Here is a 27470-nt window from a genome sequence, read left to right on the forward strand (position 1 = left end):
GAGTTAGAAATGTACATTTAAATGACACAGCCTCAGGCTAGTAATCTCATCATAATGTCTATGACGACTCGAATTAGATTGAGAGGTGGATGAGCTTTTGGCATCATTCAGACCAAAAACCAACCCAACCCTCCCAAGTTTTTCCAGGCAAAAGGTTCAACCATCGGGGAAAACTAAGGAGAAAGAGAATGGCTTTTGGCAGGGCAAAATTCTCCTTTTGGATATATATTTAATTTAAGTGGTACGAGACAGTCACTTAAGAGGAAAGTTATACACGTATTTTGAGGGCTTTCTGGGATTTTGCATTTATGCTTGGGATAGAAAGTGGGAATGTTTAAGAAAAAGGGGAGTGAATGAAGAGTAATATTATTGTTGAATTTAAGCTGCAAATTGGGTTACCGAAATGGAAAATGTTTCTCTCATTTTAATACCTCGTCAAAGAGGAAATTCGCACTTCTCTAAGCTTAGACTTTTAACTCATCTACACAATAGAATATTAAACTTCTATTATTATTTTTCACTTCTCTGAACCAAACTCCTTCAGGAAACTCATGAAAATCTACACTGAGAAAAATATGATCGGAATTATTAACTCTTAAAGAAAATTCGACTGATCATAAGACGCTCAAAGCAATATTTACATCTCAAAGTACTTCCTGGTTGTTTTTTATTATTGCCATCTAAAACTGTAAGGAAATCTCAAAGTTCCAAATTAGACATAGGATCGGAGGAACGTCTGTTCGACAAGGAACCCCTATTGACACTTTTGTCAAAATGTTGAAAATTATTTAATGTATCTAGTAAAATATAAGTAATATAACGTTTTTTCTGTAATATACATTTTACTATAAACACAGAGATGTTCAAATTTCATATCCCAAATGGTACAGAGTAGGTTGTCAATAGGTGCTGACATGAGTTCTTAAAGTGTCAATAGACGTTCCTTTCACCCTAATTCCAAATTACCCCATCTTACCGTATTTGAAGAATTCTATAAGAATAATTAAGTAAAAATTGCTTCTTGGGTGAGTTCATGAAACTATCAATTTCGCAAGGGATCCCTGAGTTACGAAGGCTTCTTATCATTACAATGCGTTTTCGAGGTTACTTCGAGATATTTGGTATATCCCGACGATTCCGGAGTGTAAAGAAAAATTCGATCGCTCAGAATAAGAAACGAATAACTCACAGTATTCAAATTTTATAGGAGAGCGCTTTGAAGTTGAGATTTTACATGCAGAGTATAGGATTTTTGAGAATTAAAATCTATAACTTTGAAAATAATTATCTTTCAAGTATAAAATTCACAGGGAAGGTAAAGGGTATAAAGAAGTATCCAAAAGGTCGAGTTATTCGACTTATATTCTCAATCGTCGAATTCTCCTTTCCAAGAGTTTCCGAGAATTTTCGAAAATTTCAAGTGTTTCTGAGCAATTTCCAGACTCCTGAGAGTAGTTCGTATTCTCGAGAAGATCTGATTCAGTATACCCTGTGCAAGCTTACAATATTCATTCCAAATTACACAATTTAACATTACACAAAATACATATAACACCTTTATAAATTACACGTGATTTTAAAGTATATATTTGTGTAACTTTAAAATGACAATTGCAGTAAATAACACATCAATGATTATCCTTCTATTCTGTTTATTTACTGTGTAAAAATTAAAGCTAAATATTACACAATAATACAATCATTTTATATTTTGTGTAACGGGAAAATGGGGGTAATTTTGAACACTTTTGAAGGGTGAAAATTGTGAATGTCATTTAATTTTCCAAGAACAAAGTAAATTTAGGAAAAAAAAATATAGAACTTGCTTCACTTTTGGGTGTAGGCTATTCATCAAGGCTAATTAGAATGCAGGATAGTAATTCATATTACCATGAAAATTAATATTATACCACTACTGTTTTTTTTTACACTTATCATGAAATAACTGCGGCAGATATAAGCACTCCTTTTGAAATAAATGTATTATTTCAATTTTAGTGGTAAATATATTAATATCGATATTTAATAATTCAGTGTAATTTTATAAATCGTTAGACAAAATAATTTAATTTTTTATATTGAAATAAATATACTGCATCAAATTTTGTACAAGTTTGTAAATTGAGACACTTTTTATGTTTCACAAAGTTCCTTAAATTTTTAATTTTCGTACAAAAAGATCGTACGAAAAGATTATTCAAGAAGAGCACTATCTCGTGATATCGAGCATTCCGCAAAATTGAGATGCTTTGCTATCTCTTTGTACTGTATAGAAGAAAGTATCTTACCTTAAAATGTATCAGTCTTTGAATGCGTATTTTTCTTCAAAAGAGAAATTTTATTCTTTTAACTGTAAAATAGAATTTTTGAATTGGAACAAAAAGAAACTTCAATATTCGATGGCTGAGATGTTCGAAGGTAGTTTACTTTCCTCCAGTGCCATAAAATATTTAAGGTTTAGGGCAGAATCACATTGACAATAAAATGCTCGCCGTAGCTTCACCGAATTTCGTTAATTTATGCATTTTCATTGCAATTCTTACGCAAATTTTCAATTGCCCTATTACCTTTTCTCATTACTCAGTGGAACTAGGTGAAAATAATATAAAAAAAATTTAAGAAATAAAACGAAAATTCGATAAACTATGAGCAATAAAAAAAGAGAAATTAATAGTTATAGTTTTTTGCTCACCGTTTATCGAATTTTCGTTTTATTTCTTCAATTTTCTTATATTATTTTCATCTAGTGACACCGAGTATGAGATAAGGTAATACGGTAATGGAAAATTTGAGTAAGAATTGCAATGACAATGCGTAAATTAACGAAATACGGTGAGTATTTTACTGTCAATGTGATTCTGCCCTTAGCGTTGAACTCTCGAATCCATGAACTCAAGAAAGTGTCTACTTGGCCACATCGTTAACAATAGGGGAAAGTGAGGTATCTTTGAATTGAGGCAGCTTTGCAATTGGGCTTTTTACTCCAATTTTTGAATGGAGCTGGTTGTCATAATTATATCATGCTAGGGACCAATTTCATTTAAAAATAGGAGATAAAAGCTCAATTTCGAAACTACCCCAATTCAAAGGTACCCCCACTTTCCCCTAATACATTATATATTTTTTTAATACTAACTTCTTGCTTAAAATGCACCTTCTGCTTTCCTTGCATACCTTACGAAGAAACAGTATAGGTATCCTTTAGCTTCTTCTTTTAGTGATCTTTTATTCACCAACGACATTATTAGCAATTTTGTTTATGAATTTATAAAATTACATGCTCAATTGTGTCGCATTGCTCAAGATGAAAAAGAAAGCATGCATAACATGGTTGGATTTTTAATAAAATTTCTCTCAAGGCACAATTTATGTTTCACCTTTTTGCAATGAACTAGGAGAAGAGTCTCAATAAACAGCTCCCTCCCGACAATTGCACGGATGGAGAGAGAGAGGGTTGGGAGGAAAATGAAATTTTGACTAGGAAAATCTCATGAAGAAAATGCAGATTGAAGGAGTAGAGAGAAATCCTTTTTAATATTTATATTTTCATTCATATGCATATGACTGTGATTTCGAGAAATAACTTTACTCTTTTTTTTCTTATCTCAACCATGGAAAATTCATTTGCAATAAAGTTAAATTTAACAGCTCACAAGATTATCATACAATATTTTTTTCACCTTCTCATACCACTCTGTATCTTATTTGAACACTTTTTGAGATTTTCTTTTTTGTTATAACATTTTCTGCTTCTTTTGCTATGTATGTTTTCTTTGTGAAGTTAAATGAAAGAAGAAAAATATGGGAAGAGAAGAAAAAAAATGAATATATACGAGAAAATTGTAATTTTCTTGAGTTGTCTCATGTAAGAAGTTTCTTATTCTCAAGAGATGAAAATTGAAAATTTTCAGCTGAAGCCCGCTGCAATATGAGAAACATCTTCTTTTTTTTCGTTACTCCATGTTTGAGAGAGAAACTTCATTAAATGGCAAAATTGGTTTGGGAGTGATTAAATAATTCAGTTGAAACATTCAAAAATCCTCTCATCTTCCTGGGTTAGACTGATGCTGAGGTTTGGGGGAGGAAGTAGGATTCAGTGGGAGGGAAAGAGACGTGAGATATCATAATGTAATTGGTATTATTTGGAACATCTGTTGCCACAAGGTGCAGACGGAAATTGTGGCGTCTACCTGAGAAAGAAGAGGAGCATGGCTCAGACTCTTATTTCGTGGGGGATACATGGGATTGGGTGTAAGAGTTTGTCTGGGGCAAAAGTGCCACCAAGTGGCTGAAGGTGATGAGAAAAATTCCCTCCCTCTGGAGTAATATGTATATCCGAATACCTCGACAACAATGATTTTTCACCAATTTTTCCTGAGTAAGATGGGGTATTTTAATAATACAGCTCCCAACATACTTGAATAATGTTTAGAAATGATCATCATTTAATTTGGTTATTCTTCGTGGGGTAAATATTCCACAGAATTACGATTAAGATGTAAAATGTTTCAATTTAAATTTTATATAGTCTATCTGGGAATTTGATATTTTGTATTTGGTGATAAAACGAATTCGAAATTAATTATGTTACCTAGTATCAATATTCTTTGTTTCAATATATGGATTTCGCATCGAAAGCTTATCTACATGACTTAACTGCTGTAATTTAGTTAATTGACTTAATGTGTTTATCTACATAGAAAAATTTTTTTTAATAAAAATAAATGTTTGTGATTTTTTAATGACTTACGAAATGCTCGTAAATCGTATAACTCAGAAAACAATTCATAGAAGTCTGTACTTTTTCCACAAACATTTGTTCGTACGATTTTGTTTGTCTGGCAAAATTTTACGAACATATTACAAAATTTTGCGAACATTTTTGAGTGTGTTCACGAGCGTTTGCGAACAAATGTTTGTAAAAGTACTATTACTATTATTAGTTAGTACAATAAATTGATCGTATTACAAACAAGGTATGATAAAGGTACAGATTTTTACAATTTTTTTTTGTGAGAAATACAATTTACGAGCATCACCTAACTCCCCAGTAGGGGAAAGTACTCTCCCTTCGAACGTTTATGCCTTCAAATAATGTGAAACACATTTCTTATAAATATTAGTTGGATTATCATCAGTTGTTGATAATTCCATGATAATTTAGCGTAAATCTCTTACGAAAAACAAGCGAAATTCACATTATTTGAAGGCATGAACGTTCGAAGGGAGAGCACTTTCCCCTACACAGAAAAACATTTCGTAAAATGATTCATAGGGGGAAGTAGGGCACCTTTGAAAGCGGAGCACCTTTGATATTGGGAATTTTTACCTATAGGTTTAAGTGGGACTGAGCCATATCATAATGTAATTTAGCTTCTCAATCTGTTTGTGCAGCTAAATTGTATCACGATAAGTCTCAATTTTATTTTAAAATAGATGAAAAATCTCTATTTTAAAAGTGCCCCACTTTCAAAAGTACCCCACTTCCCCCTAAATGCTTGTGAATTTTTAATGGGGACTTACGAAAACCTTGTAAATTGTATAACCCACAAACAAGTTCGTAAAAGTTTGTTTAAGTTTATGAAAGGTAAATTAGTGATAAATTAAGTTTATCTATTTTAATATGCTGTCATTCTGTCTGAGAAAAATAATTAAATTGACTAAATTTGATCAATCAATCTCAAAAACACTCAAGTTTATTTGCCTGAATTTGGTTTTCATATGTATTTATGAGATATTTCTCGTAAATCCGTTTATTTCAAGGTTTATTGTCCAGTATTCAGAAACAATAAACAAAACCAGGAAGAAACCTTCCTCAAAAACCCTTTATTATGCTTCCGGACACCTTTTAGATCAGTAAAATTTCATGAAATCAAAATTTCGCGTCCTTTTCATTTTGAAAAGATTTGAATAAGTTTCTGACTCAAAATCGGACTGAATGAAATCTAATTTGGCGTGATGTTCAAAAAAAAGAAGAAGAAGAGTGCGAAAGAATAGGACAGACAGATGGGAAATTTTTAAGAAAGAAAGGGATGGAAATTTCGATCACATGAAATTTTACCGATCTAAAAGACGTACCAGAAAAGCCTATTGTAATTAAATTACAGATTGCTTAAATAAATTTTGACACACGAAAAAACGAAGACGTGCCGGAGCTATTATGAATTATTTGAAACTACTACTATGAATTATTTATTAAACTTTTTAAATTATTTATTAAATATATTTTGAACCGCTTATCCTTATCAAGATCGTGGCTTAGGACTTTCAATTAAAATTGATATCTGAAAATGTTGTAGATAATAAAAATATTTCATTTAATTAATTGCATTCAATTTTATTCAAAGCACTAAATTTACATTCTGGAAAATGTTTAGCGGTAGCATTATCGACAGAAAAATGGAATGGTACCCAAAATATCAAAGACTTACGTTCTGCCGACGTAAATCTAACTTTGAGAAAATTATGATTATGATTTTTTACTGACTTCATATTCATAATATGTCAGTTTTAACGTAATTATTACTACATTAACGCCGTAGAGAGAGTAGTATATATAATCGTTCGATTTTGAGTTATATAATTCGACTGCCTATCTTTCAAGGAGTAGCATTTTGGTAAAATTTTGAAAACCTGAAGTTTCGCGTTTTTTTACATCACGCTGTTTGTTCGTCCGTGCATCTGTGTGTTTGGTCGTTACCACGCCCAGAGTCCACACAGTTAGAGATAGATATTTGAGAATGTCCAAGGACCCCTCCTTAAACGTTGACCCTGGGACCGTCTGGGAACCGGTTCATAACCAGGGGCATGACGTTTCCTATGTTTCCCATATGTTTCTAGCGTGCCGAAAAAACTGTTGAGTTTATTAGCTGCTTTCTGGCATTGTAGAATGAATTAGCAAAAAATACTAAAACAAAATAAAAGCCAATTTAATATAAAATAGGCAACCGGAAACCCCAAATTGACAACCTACGTAGTTTTGGAGATATCTCGTGAAATGTGAAGGAAAATAGGAAAAAATTACAGTAAAACTGGTCACGTTTTTCAGAACTTATGTCACCCTCCTGTTCATAACCAATAACTATTTTTTATTTGAAATTCAATTATATTACTTCTACTTCTATTACTTTTGGGCAATGTTTTGAGTGATTTATGAATCGGTTGACAATCGGTAAACAATAAATATTGCGAAAGTTATTGGAACGTTTTGCCACCCGTTTTCAGTCAAAAGTAACGTAATAATTGAGGTAAGTTAGTGGTTTGGGCTCAAAGCAGTCCCAAAAAGCAAAGTTTTTAAAGAATAACAATTTTCGGACTTTCTAAATCCGGAAAGTTAAGGGATGCGTCTTAGAAAGAAAATGTCATTGAAATCTTTAAGACATTATTTTTTTTATGCTGTTTAAGTTTACTGCACCGAGAAAAATTTGGATGGTATTTTCTACAAATCGTGTCTTTAAATTCTACTATCTCAAAAGATAGTAGAAAATACCATCCTCCATAGAAACTTTCCTTTAGAATTTACCATCTTGACATTTTAAAATTTACTATCCTATGGATAGTAAATTCTAACAGCCGGATGGTAAAATCTACTATCCTCATTTAGATTTTACCTTGACCTCTCTTAGATTCTAATATCCGGGAAGTAAATTTTACTGGCCGCATATTAGATGTTAAAATTTAACTGGAAGACAGTAAATTTTAACGGAGGATAGTAATTTGGATTGAAATTACTATCCAAGCCAGTAAAATTTGCCATCCTGCTGTTAGAATGTCATTTTGGAATATCGTGGGTGCCGATGCAACGGTTCCCGATATGCTTTGAATACATTATAGCAATTCGTGGCGCAGCTGGAAGATGCTGGACTGTCATCACAAAGGTCGCGTGTTCAAATCTCGGCGCAGTCGTCAATTTTCACGCACCAAAATGGCTTGAAATACAGAGAATATCATCCAAGAAGGGCCCCAAGCCCTCAAACAATGGCCAAAAAGCAATGAAAATAAGGAAAAATAAATTTTTCCGACATTTTTCATTCTAATATCCGGCTAGTAAAATTTACTATCCTGCCAGTAAAATTTACCATCCGGCTAGTAAAATCTAACATCCGGGGATATTAGAATTTACCATCCGGCTATTAGAATTTACTATCCATGCAATAGATTCTACAATTTTTGACAGTCCAATTTAATATCGCGTTTGCTGGGTGACTTTTTTACTATCCGGCCATTAGAATTTTGTATGGAGGATGGTAAATTTTACCATCCACATTTTTCTCGGTGTGATTAAGTGCAATAGAACAACTTCGAAGTATATGAAAAAGATAATTGATTGATTCAGCATTGTACTGATCTAGAACTTAGTGAATTTTGTATACTGAAAGTTTTAAGAACTCTTTGGAAAAGGTTTGTAAACAGACCAACTGAATATTGTTAAAATTCTGTCAAAAGAATGTTATTCTCTAATTTGACAAAACTTTTTCATAACCTGTATTGTGAGACATATTTTTGAAAAAATTTTCTTGTTAAAGTGACAAAATTTGTTGCAAAATTGGAATATTCAATTCAAGTTCCGATGTGCCGATATTCTGTAGAAATTGTGCCGATTTGCTGATTTCGCACGCATTTGTTGATCTCGTGCCGGTATGTCATTTCGGCAGAATTTCCGCAGAAATTCCGTAGAAATTTCGCCGAAATTCCGCGACATGAATTTAAACGAGCCACACGAGTTTAAACGAACACTCCGCTTGGGATATAATTTATGAGAGCGAACTGGCATTTAAATCTGCCGAGTCTTTACTAAAATCTTTCCGATCTATCGATTTCTAGCCAAATTTTACCGATCTGCTAATTTTAAACTGAAGCAGCTACCTCAACACACCTATGCACCCCATGTGCACTGATTATTAAAATTTGAACAATAAAAGTGTCAATTGATATGATAAATGAAAAATAAGTACTAGTAAATGAATCACGATTTATATCAAAGCAATATGAACTTGTAATGCTATTACTTATTAGGTTTTCACAAAAATTCAAGATTATTTTTCCTTTAAATAATTAAGCTTAAGGAAAAGTTTAGAATTGACCCAGAAAAATTCAGAATTATTCAAAAACAGAAGTATTTCTTATCAAAGAATGGGGAAACTAATTCTAAAGACTTACCTGTATAATTTTGCCAAAAAGCTCCTGTCGCCATCATGTCTAGATTAGAATAGTTCCAGGGTTTTCCCTCATTTGGTGCTGGATTCTGCGGTGCTGATGCAGGATCTGCCCTATTTGGAGGTGCATAGGGACTCTCAGCTCTCCTCTCGGATGACGTTGATCTCCTTTCGCGCCTCTCGCTGTTTACATTCTCTAGGAACAAATCAAAAGAACGAAGACCATTCTTAATATCTTTCCCTTGGGGTTGTCAGACAAAAATGATATTTAGAGAAAATGTCTGCAACTGACAAATATCAAATTAATATTCACTCATAATCAGTTGAAGTCATGCCGAGAACTTCACAGGTTAATAAATCGCGATATGATGTTCTTATGAGAAATGCGCAAATGAAGTGAACAAGAAATTGAAATTGAAATGAAGATTGCCAGCAGAAATTTCCTTCAACCCCTGGCATGAGCTATCAAGAAGTAGGGGGTTGGTGGAAACCATCGCCGACGGCAATTTCTCTGTCAGAAGCACAAAATATTCAATTTATATGTCCACCTTGAAACCCTAAAATATTTTTCAACCCCTTCTGATTCTCCTTTTGGCAAAGTTAAGAGTGAATTTGTATTTTTTTTCTTTTTTTTTTTTTGCAAAATAACCCATCTTTCATCATTCACAGAGGTATGGAGAAAATATCTCACCGGAGATGAGTCTAAGAGCTTCTGCAGGAGCACCGGAAGCCTTTATCGCATCCTCCAGTTGTGCACGTCTTTTCATCTCCATGTCCAACTGCTGCTGCAATCGTATTCTGGCTCTCTTCTCCTTCTTGAAGCGCTTCTGATAAATGGCTGCAATTAATCACAAGAAAATTACTCTATTAATTTCTCTTTGCAATTTTCATCCAACTTTTCTCTCCAATACTGCTAATTTTGTTGAAATTATTTTGATATTCTTTATGTGATTGTTGCCCCAAATGCTCAACCATTGATCAACCATACGTAGTAGTACCTTTATAAAAATGTTAAATACTTCCCCCAACAGATGGCTGCACATGTCTTAGAATTGATCTTCTTGCCTTCTGAATATGCAAAAAATTCAAAGGATCCAAAAACAGCGTAAAATGGACTTGGATCGTGGACAAAATGGTGAAAAAAAACCCCTCAGTCATCCTATTCTATATATGGAAAATGTAACATAAATTCCATTTCGCCCGCATTGTTTAATGATAATCGAGTTGGTTGTGTTGTGCATTCATAATACAATGGTTTCACCACCCAAAAACAACAGTGCAACAACATATTTTATCAATAAATCATAAAATGCAAAAGCAATTCACTTCGTGTAATTGCAACTTTATCACATTTTGTGCTGGGTGTCCCATAAATGCAGATACATACACATATTTCCCCAATCGTTCATCCCCCGAATTTCATATTGTCTCTCGTTCCAGTTGCTGAATTATTTTTGGGAAACTGCGGGAACGGGGGAATATTAGAGCTTGACCGAGGGGCTAGTAACTTTTAGCGTAGACCACTATTACCCAAATGCTAACCGATTTCAATTCAGCTGAAAACAGACGTATTTTTAGGTGAATTCTTATCTATTCAAAATTTCTTATCGGTTTCCTTAGATAAGTATTCTAATATTCAACTTGTCTATAGTATTGTCGCGATTTTATAAACGATTTCTTGCAAATAATGTATTTTTTCTCTTGTGGCTATAATTCTTGCGAGCAACACTTAGGGTTGCAGCATTACTTAGGCAACATCAAATGCATCGATTTCAATTCAACTGAAAATTTAAGCTAAATTCTGCTGACATCAAAATGATACTCGCGAAGTAGTGAGATTTTCACATATTTGATTAATATTTATTGTTCAAGAATTGCAGATTGGTCATCATGCAGCATATTTTTGCTGATTAACTCAGCAAAAATATTCTGAAAACGCTGACTTTTTTCAGCTAATTGTGCTCGCTAGGAATATACAACGTATGTAGCTTAAAACGGGGTTATTTGCAATAATTTTCAATTTGAAACTTTAGGATTTCCTCACTGTTTCAAATGATCAAAGAGAAATAAGACAATGAAAAATTTGAAAAAACAAACAATTTTTTTGTTTTTTTTCTATTTTTCTTTTGCTTATCTAAAATAGTGAGGAAACCTTAAAATTCCGCATTAAATTATGATTCCGAATTGTTCCATTTTACACTATTACGCAGCAATCAATTTTTGAAATAATATTTAATATTATAAAATAATGTTAATAAAATATGAAAACTGATTTTATCCGATTCATAAAAATCAGCAGCTGATTTTCTGGCAAAAATTACTTATCGATTTATAACCGATTAGAACCGGTTCAGGTTGAGGTTTGTCAGGAATTCAAAGACCTTTCCAACAAGCTAAAACAAGGCCCCTTCGATTGATAAATACGCTCTCTAGGGTTTTTTTGAACCTAATACCTAAAATAACCGATAAGTAGTAAAATGAATTTTAGGGTAAAAGTTTGTTAGCGGTTATGAAATGGTTCATTTCCGGTTTTAAATTATTGGAGCAAGTTCAGAATTATCAGAAATTCCAAGACCTTTCCAAAAAGCCCCTACATGACCCCTTCAGTTGAGAAATGCGCTCTCTAGAGCCTTTTAAACCTTTGACCTTGAAAATCAGTTATTAGGAATCATTCTACGGGATTTTCGTATATGGACAAATATCTGCCAGGGTAGGGGAAAGTGCCTATGCTTTCAACGGTCCCAAGCTTTATAATGACTAAATTCTTCCTATGTTTCTGAATAAATGTGACTCTGCAATATATTTTAAAAAGCAGGACACTGTGCCCTAGTTTTTAAAATATATTGCAGAGTCTCATTTATTCAGAAATATAGGAAGAATTTAGTCATTGTAAAGCTTGGGACCGTGCAAAGCATAGGCACTTTCTACTAATCTCTAAACGATATCCAAAAATGAAAAAATACGCGACGCGTTTTCGAGCAATCTGTAAAAGATTTACATAATTGCAAAAGATTCCAATTACCAAAGACACATGACAAATAGTCATGAAACCTACCATGAAAAGTAGAATTAAATTTGAGAAACTGGATACACTTAACTTAATTTTGTAAATAGAATAATTTTAATATATATTGTCCATCTGATCGTCATCTCGCGGATAAAAAGAAGATCTTGTTCATATATCACCATTTCTAGTTAGATATGAGAAAATAGAATAACTAGCCGAGACACAAATAATGAAAAACAGTCACCTGTATAGAACCGTATAAGTCTGTATTTTTGTTAGTCTTCTATAGTTTTTTATTTAGATAAAAGACAGCTATTTTTAAAAAAGAAAACAAGGTTGAAAGGAATCTTCTGCAAATATCTTTCACGATTTTCTCGGCTGTGTGGTAAGTGTCTCGGCTAACCATATTTTAGTTTTGATGGCTAATAAATTCGCTTAAAAATTAATTTTCAGTGTTTAGCTTTAATTTAAACACTTACGACATAAAAATAGTAATGCCATCAATGAAGTATTAATTTTTGGTATTTCAAAATTAAAATATTTATAAAAATTAGAAAATCCTTTTTAAATTTTCCAAATTTAAAGGTTTAGAAAAATTTAGTCTAAAGGAAATTTATGCAAAGGGCTTCTAATCGATGAACCTAAGTCCTCAGGGCATGATAGTTTAGGATAAATGTTTACTGCCACATTTTACAGGTTAAATCCCAAGAAGTAATTTTTTCTTAATATAGTCTTATAGAATTCCCTAAGTAAGGCATTATAGAACCAAAAATCTTTTTATTTGCTTATAGCGCTCTCGGTTCCATCATTGAGATTATTATAAGTAAAATGGCGCATTCTTAAGGATCTTAAGAGCTTCTATAGGAATCTCAATAGAAAATTCTCACTTAAAGTCTTTTAAAAGTTTACTAAAAGACTTGTCTAATACTTGGTTCTATAAGGCAGCTTTTTTGCTTCTTGTGATATTTTCGAGGATTAGCCTGATTCTATTTGAGCCTTTATGCCTCTGTAATGTTACATGAGCGATATAATTGTCTTAAATTCGAGGAAAAATACATATGATCCTTTAGGAATTATTTAATGCAATAATGTTTTTTCCGAGTGACTGACCCTCTGATTTTACCGGAGGATTCATTGAGCCACCCATGGCTAGTACATCGTCATGCAAGCGCCCTAACTTTATGCACTAACTATGGGGGTAAATCTCAGCGTGATTTTCCAATGGTGTCCGCATTGAGTGGACCACTTTCCCAGGCATTGGGTGGACATTCATTGTTTTACCATTGGTGGTTCAGATGGGGGTCAATAAATACAGAAATAACATCAGTGGCTGGACACCAGTCCATTTCTAAAGTGCTCTCTCTCTCTCCATCTCTCTGTCATGCGGCTTTTCCTGGTCAAACATCATCATGTGTACATTGGAGTGGAGTATGACCAACAAATGAACAGGAGAGACTCTCACCAAAAATACAAGGGGGGCTTGTTGATGATGATGACACTCAATTTGATGAGGACACTCCAGTGACAATTTCTCTGTCCCACCCCCTCAACCACCCCCAAAATCCCACCCATTGCGAGACAAAATAATAAAGCAAGAGTTACACGCATGTGTTGAATGCAAATTTACCTCAGCTTCATTCAACGCCAGTGTTTATAGTATTTCATGGAGCATATAGGAGTGATTTTATTGATAATGGAACAAAATGCCTCCCACTAACTTGGGGCATATCACTAGTGTTTGAAAATGGTGGAAAACCGTGTGGAAATCCCTCATAGTACTTGAGGTAGCGAAAACAATGAACATTTTCAGATTAAATTTCCAGGATAAATGCTGTACAGGACATTCAGGAGGGATGGAGTGGTAGATTGATCGAGATGGACTGATACTGTCAGCAAACGCTAAATTTATAGGCATATGAGGGTTGTTTTGGATTTAACATGTTTAGATCTTAATTTTGCTGGACAGCTTTATCATTTTGCTATTTTTTTTTATTTAAAAAAAAATATTAAAAATAATTAAATAGTCAAAGTTGGAACGTTGGAAGTTACTTTACGAATTTGTGAATCTTCTGAAAGACAACCTTGGGTATCGAATTGCTACGGTCACAACAGGAGCTTGATTCTCAAAAAGTGTCTTTGCTAAAAGACATAAACATCACAGTATTTACAGAAAATGTTGTTGATGTTCGAAAAATTAAAACTCAGTTTCGAATTTTTAAACTAAATTTTCGCACAATCTAGGAAGAATTTAAGAACTGTCACACAATAAATAGATCAGTTAGCAATTGAAAAAATCTTTTTATCAGGCTAATAAATATTTGATTAAATAGTAAGGTTTGTATTTACTTCGCATAAGTTGTAGTTTTTTCAATATACTTTCTAATGCGTGGCTAATTCTGCTTCAGTTTCTTTATTGCTCAGAAAATTTAAAGGAAATTATAATATATTGGGCCTTTTTGACTTTATTTTCCTACAAAAAAGCAAAAACAGATATATTTTCACACTCGGGACACTTCGGAATTCGAAAATTCGAAATTACTTTAGCCGCCATGCGGACGAAACGAAAAGTAGATATATCTTAATTTTGGCTCTCAAACCCGATTTCGAAACTTTTATTCCAGCTGTAAATGAAGTAAATGAGTGCGTTCACAGTTCGATTTAATTTCTCCAAAAGCGTACCTATGTTTGTTGAAAAATAAATAGCCTTTTATTTTGCACAAAATGTCGTTGATGTTCAAAAAATTGAAATTGAGTTTCGAATATTCAACCTAGGCATGAGGTTTGGAAAATTTATGAAATACTTCGCTATGAAGATGGTAAAATCAAATTACTAACTCAGTGATTAATAGAAGATTAGAAAGTTATAAAGGACAAAGAAGATTAAGAGCCTCATGATAAAGTGAAGAATGACGTATTGTGACATTTTCGAATTCGAACATGAAATAATTCAGCCACCACGCGGACAAAACTGGAGGCAAATATGTCTTGTCTTTGGCTTTCAAAATCAATTTTCGAATGTGTTTTTTATTGGGAGTACTGCCTATGTGAGCGCTCGGAATATTCCTTATTCATGAATGACAATCAGAATGATCAGGATCACTGAATAATCAGAATTTAATAAATTGTATGCTCTAAAATTTTAAAATTCTTGAATAATTTTTTTTAAGAGAAATAAATAAATTAATAATTTTTGTAAATAAAAGCATTCACTGAGTAATTATCTATTATTAAGTACTAAAAAATCGTAATAGTAATACATTGTTTTCGTAAAGATGGCATAATTTTTCCTAATTTATATAAAAATTTATGTGTATTTTTAAAATTCGATTTTGTTGCCCAAATTTTATTTAAAATTTTGTGAACAAGATCAATTTCAATTGAGAATGGTTTCAGTTTAATTTATTTTTAATTTCGTTGCGTCTTTTTAGTCTTTTCCATCTGGCCATCGCCGTCTTAGCATTGATACAACCTTCTTTGAAATAATTATTTGGAGATTGATAATGCTAAGTACTGTTAAAAATTTTAATTTAATTTTTAATACTAAATCAAAGAGAATAATTTGTAACTTCTGCAATTACTATAAAAATTTAAGTTTAATGCATAAAGGCCTTTACACACTAGGAAAAATGAAAAAAAGCTTCCTTAATAAAAATTCGCGTTATCATTGGCTCTATTCAGTAATAAAATTACCTTTCGAAGAGGTAAAGCCGCTCCAAAGTCAAGCCAAACCTATTCGAAAATCTACCGGAGGCCTAAAGTGCAAGGTAGCGTATTCGCCGCTAGCGCTGATCGTTCTGCCATTTCGAATTTCGATATTCTTGATACTTTCGGAGAGAGCTCTCAAATCGGAAAGGTTATTACTATGAATCTTCTCGTTCAGTAATAACCTTCCCGATTTGAGAGCTCTCTCCGGTTAAAGTTTTTCCTTTACCGATTCGAAGATATATCAAAGAGAACTTACCTAGAAACCCGTTGGAAATTCGAACGTTTTTCCCGACGAGTTACACAAAAGTGAGCAATTTCATTTACTTTTTGCAGCAAACGGTTACGTACTGTTTTTGTTGTTGTTGAGAATAACGAAATTCGAAATGGCAGAACAATCAGCGCTAAAGCGGCGAGTACGCGAACTTGCACTTTAGGCTTCCAGTAGATTTTCGAATAGGTTTGGTTTGGCTTTGTCTGTTCGAAAGGTTCGAAAGGTTATTACTGAACATAGCCAATGAGAGGATTGCTATCAGAAACGTCAAGTATTTAAAAAAAAGCAACTTTTGACAAAAATTGCTTCTAGCCTGAAGACGCTCACAATGTATGATTGTAGCCCAGCGAGCACAGTTAGCAGAAAAAAGCAGAGTTTTCAGTATGTTTTTGCTGAGTCGATCAGCAAAAATATGCTAACCGGACAGCAGTTCTCGAACAAAAAGTGCTACCAAATGAAAATGGCACTGCTTCGCTGTTGTCGTTTTAAGGTTAGCAGAATTCAGCTGGGAGGTATATCTTCGTAGTAACATAAAGCACAGTTTTCTTTTCAATTTATGAGATTTTCCCCGTTAAGGTTCTGATCTGAATCCAATATAAAACCTCTAATTACTCCAAATCAGTAAGTAGATTTATCAAAAACAATTATAAAAGACTCAAATGGTTGAAGATGGATTTTTTTTCAGTTCAACATGCAATTTTGATATTCGTGCTCGATATTAGTCTAATTTAGTGAAAAAAAGAGAACCTAGAAAAGTCAAATAACCTGTTGTAATTAAAAAATCGATTCAATGCGAGAAAATCGTGAGTTGATTGCAAGAAATTAAATTGCGGAAAAAAAGTAATAAAATGCATAAAAGGAACATTTTTTCTCTCTATTGTCAGCACCAACAATTTAGGGGTAAGGAGGGAAAATGCAAAAGCGAGGGTTTAGTATTTGAGAAAATTACTGGAAAAAAGAAAGAGAGAGAGTTATAATCCAACCACAAATAGTATTAAGAATGTGAAGTTAATAATTTTCCACCACGAAAGGCGGCCAATAAGGCATCATCAAAGCAAAGTGCGCAAGTTTGAAGAAGGGTGAGTTGGTGGAATTGAAAGAATCCCAATAAAATCGTTTGTCGGTCTATTAATCGAGAGATCAAATATTTATATTTAAAACAATTAATACTTCAATCTTTTGAGCACTTTTTCTTCTTTTTCTCCCTTTCAGCTCTTTTTGCTTTTCCATTCATTGGAGTGTGTAGAGTGGAATCAAAATCACACATCATTTTACACAAGAGAGTTGCTTCTTTTTTTTTTTGCTTTATATTACTATTCATATCCATTCTTGTGGCTGATGGCGTTAAAGTAGAAGATTTCAGTGGGATTGTCGGGTGTAGGAGGTGAAGAACACGCGAAGGGGTACAAAAAGAAATAATGGGTGAAAAAAGCATATGAAGTTTTGTGTAAGAAGGCGCACCAAATGATGATTGTGCAAAGTTGAAAGGATTCTCCTGCCGAATGTTGGCTTTAAATGATTCCTCTAATTGATTTCATTTCCATTCTTCAACCTCACCTCCCTTATATACCATTTTTTTTGTTTTATTGTGTATTATTTTGAGAAATTCTATCCAGCGATTCGATTTCAATTTCCACGCATTTCAATTGGAAACATTATTAAGTGTTTCATTATTGTGGCTCTTGAGACTCTTCGTGCTATCTACCATTATATTGTTAACCCATTAGTCCTCTTTCTCTTTACTTTTATTGTTTTTTTTTTCTTAAATTTTTTACAAGTCTTTAGAGCAATGAATGTTGATGTATATGATACTTTTACAGCAATTTTAGGTAATCTAAAAGGGATTCGATCGTAAAACACTTGAATAATAGATGATGAAGTTTAACAATTTTGCATATTTTCCTTAATTTCCAGCGAGCACTAAATGCTGACCGATTTCAATTCAGCTGAGTTCTGCTGATCTCAAAATGACACCAGCGAGGCAGTCCCATTTCCATTTGGTTAGCACTTTTTGTTCGAAAACTGCTGTCCGATTAGCATATTTTTGCTGATCGACTCAGCAAAAGTATGCTTAAAACTCTGCTTTTCCAACTGTGCTCGCTGGGAGGCTTTGCGAAGTGCTCGAACTCGTGACTTAGATACTAAACCTCAAAAGTACTATCGAATCATTTATCGTTTAGCGGTTCTTAACCGTTTTGAACCGATTTATAAATCAATCAAAAGATCACACAAAACAGTGTCACTGTATGCGAACCATATCTACATTCCCCTATATAACAAAATGAAATTAAAGTATCATTTGCTTTATAATCTTCTTTTAATTAATTAATTCTTCTTCCGAATTTAATTAAAATCATAAATTAATAAATTAATTTATAAAAAACGTAAATAAATAAATTTTAAAAAATCTTAAAATCTTGTAGAAAATAATACATTAAAACCTGATTATTATATTTCTAAAGTATATTGGCAGATAAAATAACTACACATCGTTAGCTAAGACACATACCACTTTGGCGATTATAGTCTTACTCATCTAATTAATAAATGGAATTCTTAAACTTATTTAGAATTTGTTCACAAATATATAATATTCGTGGGAGATAAAACTTTCTAAATTACCTAAAAATATTGCGTGAATGAAAAAAAATATTTATTAGAGCTTTCTTTTCTTCATGAGCCGAGACACACCACGACGAACTTTTGTTTTGAATTGTCTGAAGGAATCTAGACGATCTTTCTGTCTTGCAAGCTTATTTAGTGGTAAATATTATTCTATTAATTGATGAAATTTATTAAATGTACCGCTTTTTTACAGTTCTCCATAGTTATTTATTTATGGAGATGTTATTTTATAGCTCAATGGTGTGCGTCTCAGCTTAGTTCTCCTTCTAACGCTATTGCATACTGTAGATAATTTTAAGGACTCTACATTGGAAAAATCGAAAGGAATCAATATTTATAGCCCAACTGATAATATTACTGGATATTCCCAATATTTTAATGGTTCGCGACCTTTTGTGGCCTTTAAAGAGTGAAATTTTTGTTGAAAGTTTAACTTTAAATCCTAATTATAATATTGAAGTTAAAATTACTTATTGAGCATCTTCGGAAAATCTTAAAGTAGTCCTCAGACTAAAGCTTTAGGCAAATTCCCGAAGCTGGTACAATCTTAAGAAGCAACAAAATTAATTTTCAGGATCTAATAGGTAATTTAATTTTTCCTTAATGCTTTCGCCACACCTTTAGTTCGGTATAACTTCATGAAGTCAAAATTCACGTCCCTTTCTTTCTCAAAAAATTTCCATAAGTATATCCCATTCGTTCGGACTTTAAATTAGACTGAACTAAATTTAATTTAGTGTGACGTTCAAAAAAAGAAGAAGAGTGTGAAAGAGTGAGATAGACATATGCAAAGCTTTTAAGAAAGAAAAGGATGTGAATTTTGCCTTTATGAAATTTTCCTGATCTAAAAGGTGTGTCAGAGCCATAATAATCTTAATTCTAAGCCAGAATTTTCCAAAAAGTCCTGAAATTAGAGGAGTTAATCCATTTTGCTAAATCAAATACTCTAGACAGACTTAAGCGGTCTTCAGACTAGAGGTTTAGGTATAGCCCAGTTCCCGAAGGTCTCAAAAATCCTATATAGCGAGTAATTTTATTGTTTTTTGAGAGCCTAATAGGACATTTATCTTTAATAATCCAATTTTAAGTAAAATTTTTCCAAAAATTGTAATTGATAATAAATTAGAGCAATTAAACCATATAGCTAAGCCTCAAGTCTGAAGCCGGTATTAAGCCGAGATACGGCTTAGTGGGAAATTAATGGAAATGTAGTTTAATAATCTTTTTGATTATAATTACATTAGGCCTTCTATCGGCTTAAGCCTTGATACGGACTTCAGGCTTAAGGCTTAGCCTAATGCCTTAACTTTTCTAACTATTTTTCATGATAAAAAAGGCTTCTTTGTCTCGAATTACTTCCGCATTTTCTGTTTCTGTTAATCTTTATTCTGATTGTATTTTAAAGTAATAGTCATTGTATTTGTATAGTCTCTTAATTGTAAAATGCTTTGCGTGGGGCATGAATTAATGTTTATTATTATTATTATTATTTATTTTTAAAGGTTTTTGGGTAAAATTTCGATTCCAGATTAAATATTGAGAGTAAATAACACATAAGATTTTCAAAAACCGAGAAAATTGATTGCTATTTATGAATTTCAAACTTTCGGTAACTGGGCTAAACCTCTAGTCTGAAGACTACTTAAGTGTCTCCAGCATATCAAATCTGAAGCCGGTATAAGTCACTATCTTCACTGAGAAAAAAAAGAGGGTGCGATTAACTTTTTTCTTCGTAACTTTAACACTTTTTAGGTGTAAAAATATATCAACATTTTTTAATGTTAATTTTACACCTTTTTAAGGGTAAAATTAACGTGAAGAAGGGTAACTTTAACCTCTAAAACACCTAAAAAGCATAATATTTACACCGATTTATGATCAATACTGCAGGGTAAAATTAACATTTCCGGAATGTTATTTTAACTTTTTCGGATTTCTCTCAATTTGTCCGTCTAGCTTCAAGGTTTGGCATTAGATGGATAAATACGGTTTCCTAAAATCTTTCCACCATTTCTTGCTGCATTAATAAAAATAATTTTTTTAAGTTCCTTAAAGATTCAAGAACCATCGCACTAATGGGTTAATATTCTTAGGAGCTTTAGAGTGAGGAAAAGGTCTTGAATGATGGAAGCAATCGATTCGGCATTTTGTGTACTTAGGCTCCTGCCACCTGCTGTTTCCCTTTCTGACCCAGTCTGTGGATGATCTCTTGTGTGTTTTCCTCCTTGCTTTTCTTCAGCATTGCTGAAGAGGCGCACGAGAAAAAAAAGCAAAAGGTAGGAGAGGAACCCCATTGTGTGGCATATTTCCTCACCGCAAGAAGCACCAAAATCGCCAATGGCCAAGACCCAAGAGGCCCTCAATTGCCACTATCTTGGGAGTTGGGGGCCTCACTCTCGAGGGAATCAAACAATCGCCCTCAATCGCCACCATCGTGATTAATTGTTTACCTCATCTGCAGTACAAATGAGTCAATCTGCGTGATTTACTCATATTACAAACCTTTATCGAGATTTATTGTAATTGGAAAATCATACTATCATGCGTTACTTTTTACTACAGCTCCATTGAACAATAATCCAATAATTATATTTCCTCTCTTTCTCTTTTGCTGGGGCACAAAATAATCGCGCGCCTATATTGCACCCAGAGATCAGGGAAAATTGAGCAATATTTTGTGGGTGGAATTACAATTTATTCCAGAGTTATTGTGTGTATTTAGTTATGTACAATTTTTGCAATTCTTCCCAATCACGCGCACTATCGCATTTTAATTATTTTCCATTAATCACTCTCTCTCTCGCTGTATCCTTTCTGAAATGCCTAAACATTGTTATTGCTCGAACTCCAAAACAGTGCAATGCAAACCTCGATTTTTTATTTAAATCCATGTCTTCACTTCCCATCTCCGTAAAGAAAATAATTTATCATATTTCTATGTGAATTTAAAGATTAAAAAAAAATCATGGTCTAGTGCGTGCCCGTTTTTCCGTGCTTCTGTTAATTTGTTACTGGTGTAGAGGTCAAATGGTATGAGATATCAACTGTTGGTGTTCGGTGACCTGGTGCGTTTAGAAGCTGATCATCTTACAGAGACTTATTCATTTATCAAACTTAAGACTATTTCTTCTCACAATTTCCCAACGTTTCGATAGGAAATGAAAGGTCAGTTTGGCTTTCTATTTAAGCCGAGACACACTTGAGAGGATCGTAACAGACAGTTGGAGATTTTATTACAGAAATGAACCACTTCAGGAGAATTGCCAAAATTTTGAAACATTTTTATTTAAGCGATTCTTAAAGAAGTATTTAAACGGCGATATCTTAATGCGAAACCTCTATTTCGAAATAAAAGCCTTCACAGAGCTTGAGCCCATTGTACATTTTCTTATCTCTCATCGCATAAAATATCCTTTTTACAGGAAACTAATCTAATCAGTTTTTTTCATTATTATTGTTATTTAAAGAAAACTTTCTTGCTCCTATAATTGTCTTAGAAAAAAAACTTGGAAGATCACTAATGCCACAGAAAGTTATTATTCAGTGAATAATATAATTATTTAATTATACGGTTTCATTTCGATATAAGGACAGTGTAGCGTAATAGCATACATTAATGGCTCTCTGATACAGAGTTGAACAAAATATTCAATTTAAATTATTAGGATCTAATAAATATATTTAAAAACAGATTGAAACCCCATGTGACTGAAGTGCGAAACGTTTCGAAATAAAATAGAAAATCTGTCAGACTTTTTAGTAGGGACACAGTTGAGGAAATTCTAATAAAGGACACAGAAAATTTATCTCAAGAGCAAAGTACTAGGGAGAGAACTTCAAGACTCGAGGCCCATCTAAACGGACATATTTCGAAATGTACACCAGAACACAACTGTGCTATGTTACCAAATGGTTAATGTCTTAGATAAATTTTCTATACTGTCTGTTATAATCTCCAAAGTGTGTCTTGGCTAAAATAAATCCATTTTAGATTTTCTATTTTAATTCGATTTTTATTTTAAGTTTAGTCGAAGGGTGTTTTGCAAACTTAAATTGAAATTTTAAAATATAATAACAACAATATAATAATAACTTAGAATTCAAAGTATGTAATCAAATAACTCACTTAAAAACATATTGAAAAAAATGTGCGAAGCTTGAGTCGTCCGAATTTAGCACGTTTTCTCCTATATTTAATATACATAACTTATGAAAAGTTTTCAATGAAAATTGACCAAGAAATTGGCACCAATTAAATTTTCCGTATTTTACAGCGTTTCCGGAAATTATTCAAAAAAAGTCGCCTGAGAGTATGCAAAATTTCTGCAATATGCACAACAATATGCATAATCCCGGGACATCCTATAGGATTGTTAAATATTTTTGCAATATGATTGCTGCTTAGAAATTAAAGACTTTCCGCAATTGGACCAAATATCTGGTCTGGAGAAGATAAGATTTACTTTCCATATACCTGTTTAGTAGTTGCGTCCGCCGCCGACTTACCAAAGTCGGCCTCACCAGGCAAACAGCAGTAACTAGATAGATCACGGACCGTATAAGCCAACTAAGAACGAATTTTGAAAGCCTTTTATCTCAGAAAACAAATCATTGAATACTATTGACATTTATTTGAAAGGTCTTGATATTCCTGACAAATTGTAACCATTTCTAACGATAAGATCGAGCATTCTGCGAAATTTCCATTCCTTTCAAATTTCAATCGATTTCACCTTCTCCATATCAAATGATATTTAATTCTCTATTGAAAACGTGTATGAATTTATATTTTGCTGAAGCATTTTCCAAGAAATCACGATGGTATATTATTGCAATATTTAATATAAAGAAAATCTAGTAGAGAATGGATTTGCAGAGAACAGAGAGAACCTTTTGACATTAATTATTATTTGTCTTTTAAATGGAATTTATGGTACACCTATAATTTCCCTTCTTCAACTCCACCTCTTGCACCTTCATGAGTCATTTTCCATTCCCTTAGAGCCTTTTGGTTGTCTGGTGCAATAAGGGGGCTTTGATAGGAGCCCAGAAAGCTCTTTTCTCTCACTCTGGAGGAACAATGGCAGCCATTTTTCACCAAGTTAAAGAAGCAAAATAAGAAAGGGACGATTACTTTAGAACTAAAAAAAAAAATAATAATAAAAAAAGCAAAAACTGCAATCGAACGTTGCCATTATTGCATGGTGCAAAATTGCAATCACAAGCAGCTCTCTCAGCTCGATGTTCCTCAATCAAATCTCTCATGGCGATGAAGAAGGAATGGGAAATCTCTTTGGGATTTAATGCCAACTATAATTTAATGGTAACTCATCATCATTGGATCATACAACACATAACATCAGACTCCAAGCACAAGACGAAGATGAAGAGCAACAATCAATGGCCACCGGCGCTTCAAACCCAGGCAATACTGTGCGTGTTTTTCTTCTAAATTTTTGTTTAATTTTTTCTCCAACTCCTCATGCTGTCTCCCCCCTTTGGATATTATATGCGTTATTTGCGTACACTTTGGTTGATCGCGAAAAAAAAATCAGTAATGTGCTCACCTTCGAGCATAAGAATGATTTTGATGCCATTCCTGTGCCAAGGAATAAATCACAATCGGATGCGAGACAATCTTTGGTGCGAAATATCGATCAGTAAAAAAATATATATTGATGGTTGACTTAAAAAAGGAGGAGATTCAGACCGAAAAATCACCATTTTTCATCGAGATATTATGCAGAAGAACTTTATTCTTTTTAGTCAGTAAAATGCTGCTTTTATCGCGATCAAATTTTGGCGATCGCAATCAAGAAGTTTCTTACTTTAGAATTTTACTTGTTAGCTGATTTTCTTTGTGATGTTTAATCCTTTTTGGATATTTTAGAATACAAAAATATTTCTTTTTTTATTCGGAAATTCAATGATAACGAGAGATTTGAATAAGGGATACTACAGTTATTTTTCGTTACATTACTTGAGCTTGTACCAAGTAGGGTAAAGTGGTACAAGTTGGACAATGGTACAATTTGGACAGGGATTTTTGTCTTGATAAATTTAGTACTTCATTTTTATTTGTATATTTTTAATGCTTTAGTTTTATAATTTGGTTCCTTGTGCTTAAAAACAAATTTTGTACTGCATTTATCAAGAAAAAAGCCATGTCCAACTTGTACCGACGAATTGTCCAACTTGTCACACTAATTCCAAATTATATCACTTTACCCTAAGTAATTCTTGCAAGTACTCTGAAAAAAAAGTTCGTAAAAATTTGCAGAGGGTTGGTAAAGGAAGCTCAATTCTAGATAAAAAATCCGAAACACCAAAAAAAATCTTGTCGAATGGAGGTTTTTTTCTTAATTTGGAAACATTCTATAAAAGAATGACAATTTTTTTTAACAAAAGAATGATAAGATTAGGTTCATTAAGGTATTATCAATCCTTTGACTAAGCTTTCGAAACCTTTTTGTCAAGGGTTTATAAATGTTGGAAACAGCAAACTTGTTTGTTAATATATATCTCCATTTGCTAAGACATCTAGTAGAGCTCTATTTTACAAAACTTTTGTAATTTTCTATGCACAGAAAAAAAACTTTTTGTAAAATTGTTCGTAAATGTTTGTGAATTCCCATTGGGGACTTACAAAATGCTCGTAAATCGTACCAGCCACAAAAGAAGTTCGTAAAAGTTTGTACTTCTTTCACAAACATTACATGTAACATGATCACTTGACGAACATTTGTCGTATTTTTGCAAATATTTGTTCATAAATGTTCATAAACAGACAAATAAATGTTCGTAAAATTTTGTGATGACAAAATGACAAAATTTTATGAACATTTTTTGTGCCTCTAAGAACATTTACGAACAAATGTTTGGAAAAGTACAAATATACTCGTCAAGTCATCATTTTTTGATTTGTGAAAAAAAATACAAATTTTTACGAATTTGTTTGTGGGTTATACGATACCGAGGATTTCATAAGTCCCCAATAGAAAGTCACAAACATTTACGAACAATTTTACGAAATATTTTTTTTCTGTGTATGACGTTGTCTCCTTTTGACAAACATTTCTTTTTTCAGAGTAGACAGATAGATTTATTGTAACTAACTTTTGACAAAGGTTGCTTAGGGGAGGGGAAGGTAGTAAAACTACATGATCTATAACTACATGACCTATAACTACATGACCTTAGATAATATTATATTAATTATTTGCATTGTACTGAATTTATTATAAATTTTAAATAGTTTACACGGTAAAGGAATAAACTTTTGTTGCATTTTCCTCGAGAGATAGGTAGTGAAGTTAATGGGAAATGGGACACAGTTAAATGAAATGTATTTAAGTTCAATTAATTTTTATAATAAATAAATAAGATTTAAATATCTTAAACAAACTTCTTATTTATTCTACAAAAAAACCGTAATGAAAAAGAATATCTTAGAGTCGAATGCACACCTATTCAACAGGGAACATCAATTGGAAATCTCGTCAAAATATTGAAATTTAATTGTTTTAACAAATAAAATGTGAATAATATGACGTTAATGTTCAAATTTAAGTCAAGACATAAGTTCTTGAAGTGCCAATAGGTCTTTTATCGAAGTTTTTAAATTTGGCTTTAAATTCAAAAATAGTTACGTGTCTTTTCTTGAAGAACATTTTTATTAAAAAAAATAACAAAATTTAACTTTTATTATGATTTTTTCGTTAGTCCACTGGTGAGCATTAAAGAAATTAAATTAGATCAGCAATGAATCAATTTTAATATTAATTTAAAATTTAAAATTTGATCAATTTTTGTAAAGATTTACGGTAAGTGTAAAAAAATCCACCCAGCTTGCAATTCCGACCACATTTTTTGTTTATCAAGTCTCCATGATTTTTTAGTGTTTGCATACTCTCTAGATTATACAATCCAAAAATATAACAAGAAACGTCGTTTCACCGAACAAGCTGATGTGAAAAAGACTTTGGAAGAATTCCAGAAGGGCAAGGATCTATGAGAATGAAGCTGGCCGAAATAAGCTATCAAAGCTATGTGGACATTTTAATTCATTTTAAAATGTAATAAAAACGATTTTAGGGTAAATAAAGACAATGAACTGCATAGTAAAAAAAAATTACAAGGATAATCGTTGGTTTGCATTTTACTACGATTATTCTTGTAAAGTTACACAAATTATGTATTTCAACAAAACGTGTAATCAGAAAATGTGTAATTTAAATTTTATGTATTGTAAACTGTGTAATCAACTGGGAATGATTACACAATTTTGTATATTTTCTTACATATTTCGTGTAAAATTACACAGTTTTCAAATAAAAGGTGTACAAATTACACAGTTTTCAGGCAAAATGTGTACAAATTACACAAATGTGTATTAGTGCACACAATTACATCTTTAATGTAAAATTTACAATGAAAATCATGGTAAAGCAGCCAAAAAATTTTTACTGTGTGTCTACAAGGTTCCAAGCAACCCTCCCTCAAAAGAAGTAATAATTCCTTTATGATTTTTTTTTGAACTAAACAGATGAGAATTAAAAAAATAATCGAATTAGCAAAATAAATTAAATTTAATCAATAAATTTAAGATTTTAAAGGGTGTTAAATTTTCGTGCAAATTTTAGCAAAAGGAAAATAATTAAGATAAATTAGATGATTTTTTACAAAGATAGGGAGAGGTGGGGCCACA

The 27470-nt window shown here is 32.5% G+C and overlaps 2 protein-coding genes across 6 annotated transcripts in view; both read right to left on the bottom strand.

Annotated features, from left to right (window-relative positions):
• Positions 1-27470, bottom strand: part of LOC129806037 (cytosol aminopeptidase-like) — a 489987-nt gene that overhangs the window by 273253 nt on the left and 189264 nt on the right. The window lies entirely within an intron of this gene.
• Positions 1-27470, bottom strand: part of LOC129806032 (dachshund homolog 2) — a 285935-nt gene that overhangs the window by 8651 nt on the left and 249814 nt on the right. For all 5 annotated transcript variants that reach the window (XM_055854339.1, XM_055854342.1, XM_055854341.1 and 2 more), the window contains 2 exons: positions 9847-9993; positions 9160-9351 (listed from right to left, as the gene is read on the bottom strand). In XM_055854339.1, coding sequence (XP_055710314.1) covers positions 9160-9351; positions 9847-9993 — 339 coding nt within the window. The remainder of the gene's footprint in view (positions 1-9159; positions 9352-9846; positions 9994-27470) is intronic.

Source organism: Phlebotomus papatasi, chromosome 3, assembly GCF_024763615.1.
Source record: "Phlebotomus papatasi isolate M1 chromosome 3, Ppap_2.1, whole genome shotgun sequence".
Lineage (NCBI taxonomy): Eukaryota > Metazoa > Arthropoda > Insecta > Diptera > Psychodidae > Phlebotomus > Phlebotomus papatasi.